This window comes from Chiloscyllium plagiosum, chromosome 36 (genome assembly GCF_004010195.1).
Source record: "Chiloscyllium plagiosum isolate BGI_BamShark_2017 chromosome 36, ASM401019v2, whole genome shotgun sequence".
Classification (NCBI taxonomy): Eukaryota; Metazoa; Chordata; class Chondrichthyes; order Orectolobiformes; family Hemiscylliidae; genus Chiloscyllium; species Chiloscyllium plagiosum.
In genome coordinates, this window is record NC_057745.1 from 16,167,885 (window position 1) to 16,177,776 (window position 9,892).

General features: G+C 40.7%; 1 protein-coding gene across 1 annotated transcript in view; it reads right to left on the minus strand.

The window, feature by feature from the left end:
* Positions 1 to 9,892, minus strand: part of LOC122540993 (WD repeat-containing protein 72-like) — a 298,233-nt gene that overhangs the window by 116,484 nt on the left and 171,857 nt on the right. The window contains exons 16-18 of the mRNA XM_043677401.1: positions 4,536 to 4,621; positions 2,343 to 2,437; positions 2,081 to 2,252 (exon numbers count right to left, since the gene is read on the minus strand). Coding sequence (XP_043533336.1) covers positions 2,081 to 2,252; positions 2,343 to 2,437; positions 4,536 to 4,621 — 353 coding nt within the window. The remainder of the gene's footprint in view (positions 1 to 2,080; positions 2,253 to 2,342; positions 2,438 to 4,535; positions 4,622 to 9,892) is intronic.

The following is a 9,892-nucleotide window of genomic DNA, read 5'->3' on the forward strand; positions in this document are numbered from 1 at the left end:
GGTGATGGGTCGGAGTAGGATGGAGGCGGAGAGGTCAAGAAGAAGACTGCAGGTCAGGAAGGCGGTGCCGGGCTGGAGGGATTCGGCTGAGACAAGGTGGGGGGAGGGGGGATGAAGAAACTGGTGAAGTCTAAGTTCATCCCCTGTGGTTGGAGGGTTCCCAGTCGGAAGATGAGACGCTCCTCCTCCGACCGTCGGGTTGTTGTGGTTTGGCGGTGGATGAGTCCAATGACCTGCATATCCTCGGTGGAGTGGGAGGGGGAGTTGAAATGCTGTGCCACAGGTTGGTTGGGTTGGTTCGTCCGGGTGGCCCAGAGGTGCTCTCTGAATCGCTCTGCAAGTAGGCGGCTTGTCTCCCCAATATAGAGGAGGCCACATCGGGTACAGGGGATGCAATAGATGATATGTGTGGAGGTACAGGTGAATCTGTGGCGGATATGGAAGTTTCCTTTGGGGCCTTGGAGGGAGGTGAGAGGGGAGGTGTGGGCGCAAGTCTTGCACCTCCTGTTTAAGCAGTCTTGACTATATTGATAAGACAGTGAAAATGAGATTAGATTGCTACCCTCGTGAGATATGGCAGCTGGTCTATGAAAATTCATCTCATGCACAAGCCAAAACACACCATTTTTGATCACTATGTCCTGATAGAATCTTCTTCCCGACCTCTCCGCCCCCACCCCCATCTGTCCTATCACCCTCCCCTTGACCTTTTTCCACCTATCACATTTCCGACGCCCCTCCCCCAAGTCCCTCCTCCCTATCTTTTATCTTAGCCTGCTGGACAAACTTTCCTCATTCCTGAAGAAGGGCTAATGCCCGAAACGTCGATTCTCCTGTTCCCTAGATGCTGCCTGACCTGCTGCGCTTCTCCAGCAACACATTTCCATCTCTGATCTCCAGCATCTGCAGACCTCATTTTCTCTTCTATTTGGGTAGGATAACCTTCCAATGCCTCCCTTGCTGCTGGTAAAACTACAACTGGGTATAGGCAGATGCCAGGTGCAGTAGTTGGCATGATGCCAAATTTAATGGCCAATGACCCCCATGCTGCCTGGTTACCAACCCATACCCAAGGGGGCTGCAAAATTCAGTCTTTTAACTGAAAATGAACTCTTATAACTGTTACACTGTTAAATTTGTAATTCACTGGGAACCAGGAATTATACACAAGGGAGGCACAGGTGAAACTCAGAACGGGAACACTTTATTTTATGCTAACAGCTCGACAGCCAACCCTAGACTCAGCCTCAGCTCCATGCCTTGTGAGTCACCTGAACAGCTCTCTTAAATGGGCAGTGCCCCAATGATAGACATAACATATACCATCACGCAAAAATAAGTAACTGTTTGGAACAATACATTTCCTTTGTCTTAGGAGGATAATATGCACAAATGCAGGCCTATTAAAAAATTCAGTTGTCTTCAAGAATGAGTTTTCTTAAGAAATCAGTCTTTTCCTTTAGATTTTCCAACCAGCTACCCATTCTCTAATTCTCTGTAGATTATACATTCCGATGGTTTTACCAAATTGATGATAAAGACAGGATGAATTGGTGACTGTGAACATCCCAAAGGTGCAGAAAGATTGTAAAGAGAAATGCTCCTGGGTTAAAATTTGAATTGGGATATCTTTTGAAGGTGTGGGACCATGCTGAACGCACAATTATCTTTCTCCTTTTCTGTTTTTAGAACGCAGGTGATGTTCTGCATTGTAAGTTCGTCAAGTTTTTGAAAGTACAACAAAAGGTTATTGAGAAGAATTACAAGTACCAGCACTTCCCTGCTACTTGCAAATGAGATCTGTCATTCCAACCTTCTCGCGGTCATGAACCATAGTAACCACCATAAGGGATATTCAAAACAGGACAACCCACATTGAATAAATCACTTCAGCCTTCTCATGTACTATTCTGTCCAGCAGTATAAGATGGCTGAAGAATCGTGAGGGCTGGAGGAAATTCAATATCTAAATGTTTAAATAAAGGTATCCACAGATGTTATGTAAATATTAAAAAGTGAAAATGCAATGAAGAATTACAATAACTACCAAAAAATTCAAACTTTGTACATTTCCACTTACAAAGCATTGTTGTGCTTGGATTTTGTTGTGTTTCTTGTATTTGTTCACTCTGGGACTCGCTGCTGCCATTCTGCGCTCCAGTCAATGCTTGGTTACAGATTGGTTTCTTTCTCAAAGATCTGAAAACCCTCTGAACTTCTGAGAGCAGCATGGCTTGTACTGCTTCCAACAGCTGTCAAAAATGTTTAACCAGAAATGCGCATTAATACGTGTCTAAATATAATCAGTGAATTCACTTTCATTATTGACTGCAAGAGCTTACCTCCACTGACTGCACTTGCCAACTAGCGATCAGGCTTGTAAGGGTGTCGAAACTCTTTTCCTTACTTAAGCCCCAGGGTAGAGAAAAGGTTCGGTCTATGGAAGGGGAAATGGTGTTTCAATTTTGAGAAATAATTTGAATTATTATACAGATAGCACCACATTGATATATTTGTTTCTGTACTGTTGTAAATCGCAACACTTCCAACAATACCCTAACAAAGTCCTGAGGATCTGCCCTAAATCTGAGCTTCCAATAACCACTGTTATCTTTCTTTGTGCGAGCTATGACACCAGCCAGTAGAAACAGTGAGGCTGCCCCTACTGAATGCTGCCTTCAATTTGGCTAGAGCTCCTTGAACCCATACTTGGGCAAATACTGCCTTGATATCAAGGACTCTCAGCATCACGTCATCACCAGAATTCAGATCTTTTGTCCGCATTTGGACCAAGGCAGTAGTGAGGTCTGTAGCTGAAGTGCCCAAGTCTAACCCAAAATCAGCACTGATTAACAGCTTCAGTATTTCTGTATGAGTGGCTTGACAGCACTGTTGTTGGCACTTTCCTTACCTGTGTTGATATTTGAGACTATACTGATTGAGGGCAAAAGTGAGGACTGTAGATGCAAATCGACGTTTCGGGCAGGAGCCCTTCATCCTGCTCCTCGGATGCTGCCTGATCTGCCGGGCTTTTCCAACACCACTCTAATCTAGACTGATGGAGTAGAACCAGCTGGACAATTGTCCCATTTATTTTGGACAGGCAATATCTGAGCAATTCTCGTATTGCCAGTGGTTGTAGCTCACTCTAGGCTCAGCCTCAGCTCCATGCCATGTGAGACACCTGAACAGCTCTCTTAAAGGGGCAGTGCCCCAAAGATAGACATAACATATACAATCAAGCAAAAATAAACAATTGTTTGGAACAATATATTTCCGTCGTCTCGGGAGGGTAATGTGCACAAATGCAGACCTATTATAAAAAAAACTGTAGTTGCCTCCAAGAATGAGCTTTCTTAAGAAATCAGTCTTTTCCTTTAGGTTTTCCAACCAGCTACCCATTCTCTAATTCTCTGTAGATTATACATTGCGATGGTTTTACCAAATTGATGATAAAGAAAGGATGAATTGGTGACTGTAAACATCCCAATGGAGCAGAAAGATTATAGCAATTTGGCTCGGGCCACTATCTCACTAGCACTAGGTCCTACTAGGTTAATTAAGATGTTGCCCAGAGCTTTTATAGGATCTAATGCTTTCAACCATTTCTCATTAACATAAATATAGAACAAATCAAATTTGTTTGGTGGCTGTACATCAGGAACAAGCCAAAATGGATCACCCACTTGGCACTTTTTGCTGAAGGTGATTGCAAGTGCTTTGACCTTTGCACTGATACACTAGCTCCCCCATCATTGGGGATGCAGATATTTGTGGAGCCTCCTCCTCCTGTTTGGACACATCACGGCTTTGTATGGCAACTGCTCTGGCCAAGACCATAACGAACACCAGAGAGTTATGAACACAGCCCAGTCCATCACGCAAGCCAACCTTCCATCCATTGACTACATCCTTGGAAAGGCAGCCAATCTTATCAAAGACCCCTCCCACCCCAGTTATAATCTCTTCGAAACTCTTCCATCAGGCAGAAGATACAAAAGCTTAAACATGCATAACAACATGTTCAAGAATAGCTTTTTCCCTTGCTTTTATTAGACTTCTGAATGGACCACTCAAATTTCAAATCTAATATTGATCTTGCTTTTTGTGCACCTTCTTTGCAGCTGTAACTGTGTATTCCTTGCTATATCCTATTAGCCTATGAGCTTTGTATGGTATGATCTGCCTGTACTGCGTACAACACAAAACTTTTCACTGTACCTAGGTACATGTGACAATAATAAATCAAAACTTGTTGTTTAATAGTCCATTCACAACTAGATGCAGCAGGACTTCCACATGATCTGTCAAGTGTGAGCTCTGACAGCAAAAGTAAAGATGAACATTTTTTTGAAATAGGAAGGAAAAGTTTTAAAAATGTGGTAAAAGTATTGATGCTTTTATTGTTTGACTACAAAAATCAAAGAGGAGATGAACATCTTTTGGGTCTTATTCCAACAAGTGCAACCTTTTATTCAGAAGCCGGACCATTGTCCTTGAAAGTTCCTGTTTCTTTTCTGTGGGTCAATACTTACTTTGTTTCCCTTCTGCAGAAAATGATGGGATTGATGAGTGGAAGGCATCCCCTCCTTTACCTCGTAGGCATTCTGTCTTCTGCTGCCTGTGGAGAAGGAACAATATTGTTGGTAACCAAAGAGTGGGTCAGATCCAAATAGAGTCATAGAGATGTACAGCACGGAAACAGACCCGTCCAACCTGTCCATGCTAATTAGATATCCCAACCCAATCTAATCTCACCTGCCAGCATCCGGCCCATATCCCTCCAAACCCTTCCCATTCATATATCCATCCAAATGCCTTTTCAATGTTGCAATTGTACCAGCATCCACCACATCCTCTGGCAGCTCATTCTATACCCATACCACCCTCTGCGTGAAAACGTTGCCCCGTAGGTCTCTTTTACATCTTTTCCCTCTCACCCTAAAGCTATGCCCTCTAGTTCTGGACTCCCCAACCCCAGGGAAAAGATTTTGCCTATTTACCCTATCCATGCCCCTCAATTTTGTAAACCTCTATAACGTCACCCCTCAGCCTCCAACGCTCCAGGGAAAACAGGCCCAGCCTGTTCAGCATCTCCCTGTAGCTCAAATCTTCCAATCCTGGCAACATCCGTGTAAATCTTTTCTGAACCCTTTCAAGTTTCACAACATCTTTCCGATAGGAAGGAGACCAGAATTGCACACAATATTCCAACATACTTCGCGTTTTGAGGACTATTAGTACCTAAGAAATTATTTTAGATTTCAATCTAAATAAAATCCCCAGTTTGCATTTTGAGACCATTTTATTCAATGATAAACGAAAAAAGGGAATTCAGCACACAGCTACAATGCTGCATCCTGTGCAAGTTCACGTACACCCTCCCTCACCCAGGACTGATCATTGCAGCCACAGCACCCATGATATAAACCAACTTCACAGTATTCAGCTCACTCAAGCAGACAACCCAGTAATACGTTGGTTTGCTCTATAACGTCACCCCTCAGCCTCCAACGCTCCAGGGAAAACAGGCCCAGCCTGTTCAGCATCTCCCTGTAGCTCAAATCTTCCAATCCTGGCAAGATTGGTTTAAATGGAATATTTTCAATCGTTCACAAATGTTTTGTATTTCAAGAACTCCAGCACTGAATAAATATGCAAAGTATTCCACATTCCATCATGAACAACTGAACAAGTAGCTTTTGCTTTGACTGAAGTGTCAGCAGCTGACCTGAGGAAGTGCAGTTTATCTTGAGACATTTATCCAAAGGCATAGCACATTGGAAGTGGTGGGGAAATGGAGCGGTGAAACGTTATTGCCGTTAGGAGGCAGCATGGTCTATTTTCTGAACGTGATAGGTTAGAATTGAAACCCTTGCCCTGAAATAGAACCCTCCCGCCCTAATACACAACGTGTTTTCAGCGGACAAAGTCACATCAACACACTGCACTATCATTTTGAATTGCTGTTCACGTGCTCTCTGTTTGGTGTCAGCAGGAGTATTAGATGCAAATACCACACAGTGAAAAAGTTACAAGGAAATTCTTAGTTCCCCATGCTAGTACTGTATGCTAGTTGCATTGGTACAGACTACTGATTTTTGTATATATATGTGTGTGTGTGTATGTGTACATATATATATATGTATTATATATATGTGTATTATATATATGTGTATATATGTATGTGTGTGTATAGCTTGAAAGTGACAATCTCTTATGTGTGTGTGTATGTATACATATATATATATGTATTATATATATGTGTATTATATATATATATGTATATATGTATGTGTGTATATATATATATATTATATATGTGTGTGTATATATATGTATGTGTGTGTATAGCTTGAAAGTGACAATCTCTGAAGAGGAGTAAACACTGGTTCATTGTTGCATGAGACATATGGGTTAACTGGACAGATTAATTGGGCAATTTATCCATAATGATCTAGTTTAAGTAGGCAAGAAAATAAACTTTTCTAAGCCAGCTCTGAGTTTCTGAATGTTGCCAAATAGAGCAAATGTAAATGCAAATGTTCCCTGGGCATGAAGTGCAGTGAAAAGGGAAATTAATTATAGTAGAATTCATGATTGCACTACAACTGTTGTACTCAAAATGAAAGTGTTCCCATACTTGGCCTTTTTCATAATTTAGTACTGGATCATTAACAAGTCTCAAATCAATTCAATATATTAAATACAAAATGATCACACAACAGAACAGCTGTGTGACTACGTGCGAATACAATATTTATCATCAATTAATTACATGCGCTCAGAAGTTTTTAAATTTTATAAAATTGTTTATAAAGTGACCTGAGAGATTTGAAAAATGAGTTTTGAAAGAGCCACAGCCAATAAACGTTAAACCTAAAAGAACTGTGGATGCTGTAAATTAGAAACAAAGCAGTAATTGCTGGAGAAGCTGAGCAGGTCTGGCAGCATCTGTGGAGAGAAATCGGAGTTAATGTTTCAGGTTGAGTTTTGAGGAAGGGTCACTGGACCTGAAACGTTAACTCCAATTTCTCTCCACACCTGCTGAGCTTTTCCAGCAATTTCTGTTTTTGTTACCAATAAAAATTAACTTGAATATCCTACTGTAAACTTCCATGATTTTGCGTTATTACTACAAACAATACTTGTGAAGTAACCGATTATATCTATTTCCCTTTTAACAAAGTTGCAGCACAATGTTGGAAATATACAGCAGACCAGTGAACAACTGGATGCACCAAACACAATCTATTCTCGGAGAAGTTTGAGATGCTCCCCCTCAAAACGATGATAATTTTAACAAGCATGGCAGGTAGATGGGCTTGATGCTTTAACATTTAGATTCATATAATTTAAGAAATAATGCCTGGTGTGAAGAGATATTAATTTAGAAATAAAAACACCTAGCCAATACAGGTAGCAAATTGATATTTCCAATAATCTTGTCGAAGCATTATATTATCAGGTACCAAATACAAAAATAACCAGCAAAGGAACATAAACACAGGACCTGGTGTTGTTAATGGAATATTTACTGACAAGAAGCACTGAATTTTTCAATGCCTCTCAAAAATTGATTTGCCACATCAACAGCTTTACACATTGCTATCAAATACAGAGGCACTGTTTATTTTCAGATTATCCAACACAGCCTTAGAGCTTTGAGTCCATCAGATAGTAAACACTGCGGAATCCTTAAGGTGGTTTTCAATAAGACAGCTGCCTGGTTTGTTAGTTTAAGCTCAGCCCTTTAAAAGCAGCATTCGACTAAATATTCAATTCCTCTCTAATATTATGATTTAAGATAATTTTGTTGCAAATAAACCATTTGTCTAAAAGTTCGAAATGTTTATAAAGCTTCTGGCCTCCACTTAACACATATAGATTTACTGCCATGGTGGAGAACGGTAATTATTTATTGTCCTGGGAACTGATTATACTCAGAAGTTACTATTTTGCCTAATTTGAGTATAACCCATATCCGTAACTTTAATATTATTCAGCATTTTAAATGATTAATCTTGAAATCACATTTTTGTTGTCAGATTAACTATTTACATGATTATATCCATGAACATGTTGAGTTAGTAGATCTCAACAGTGGCTTGCAGTAGGAGTGGACCAGGTTTGGAACGACGTTCTCTTTCCTAGACACTGCCCACTGACACTGATTGTAAAGCACACGGGGAGATTACAAACAAGTTTGACCCTGCCAGTGAAGCCTGTCTCCATGATCCAATAGTGTGCTGACATCTACTACTAAGCATCACATTGGAACAAAATGAGACGTGGTAGGGTGATGAAGGATTCAGTGAGGAGCCATCATATTGAGAAGGGCAGAGGAGAGATCTGTGCCGTATTTAATTGCTCTGCGTTTGATTCTGTGAAACCGTTTACTATTGACGCTCACTTTGCTTGCTTGATTGATTCAGCTCAGATGAAGACTCAGAAAAATAAACCAATTGCAGAAAGACCTGGAAGCCTGTCATAGAAGTGTGGCATAAACCATTTTAAAGCATTGTAAACTAAACCTGTTACACACATGGATGCGGAATAATCAACATGACAAATGATTGCTAGATGCAATGTCTAATCTGTAATAATTTGTCAAACATGGTATCTGAGTACTCAAGCATACTAAAGTAATTCTAAGTTTACAGTATTATAGCATTTGAGTTACATGGTTAGTATGTGAAGTTAATGCTCATGAATATATTTCACCAATAGAATGTGGGTGAGTGTATGCAATAAATGATTGAAACTATGTCCCATCTCGAGTAAAGACTACGAAAATACATATAAGCAAAAATCGACACCATTCTCTGTCATCGCATATGCCTCCCCCAAACAAAAATAAAGGTTGCATCAAAATTAAACCTCAAACTAGTCAAGCAACACTGCCACTCAAGAGAATTTTACAAGTAAATGTATCATTTATGCATTGATTTAGCAGAAGACACTAAACCCATTTCTTACTGTAAATGAATTAACTTTTCTGTTTAAATATGGTAACAAAATGGTCCGTAAGTGTGTTAAACCACAATGCAATTCCACTTCAATTAAGTTTGGGGGAATGGTAGAGGTTAGCCAAGTGTTGAACAGCAGCATTGTGAAGACACATACGTTGTCTGTTGAAGAAGAATCAACAAAGCAACGGAGTGAGGAGGATGTCAAGCAATGAACAGAAATGGAGCAGGCCATGCAGAAAGTAACACAGATTCTGCAAACTAATCCCAAGGCCAGCCTATATCTCCTCATGCTTCTTGTAACCAGCCACGCCATTCATAACATTTGCATATCAGATAAACAAAGATTTTTTTTTGAAAATGTATTATTATTGAAAACAATGCCAAATGTGCATTTAACGCGATGTGATAACTGTGCTTGCTCCTTGTCATATGCGCATTCATGGTTTGTAGTTTGTGGAGCTTTGTTTTTATTTACTCACTCATGGGCAGAGGGCATTGCTGACTAGGCCAACATTTATTGCCCATCCCTAATTGCCCAGAGAGCAGTAAAGAGTCAAGCACATTGCTGTGGGTCTGGATTCACATGTAGATCAGACCAGGGTTGGATGGTAGTTGCCTTCCCTAAAGGACATTAGTGAACCAGATGAAATGGATTCCAACAATTGGCCATGGTTATTGTTAAAGACTCTTAATTCCAGATTTTTATTGAATTCAAATTCCACCATCTGCCATGGGGGGATTCAAACCCAGGTCTCCAGGTCATTACCCATGTCTCTGGATTAGCAGGAACCTCCAACCTCCACTTCCGGCACCTTCCTCTGCAACTGCAAGAAATGCAAAACTTGCGCCCACACCTCCCCCCTTACTTCCCTCCAAGGCCCCAAGGGATACTTCCATATCCGCCACAAATTCACCTACAC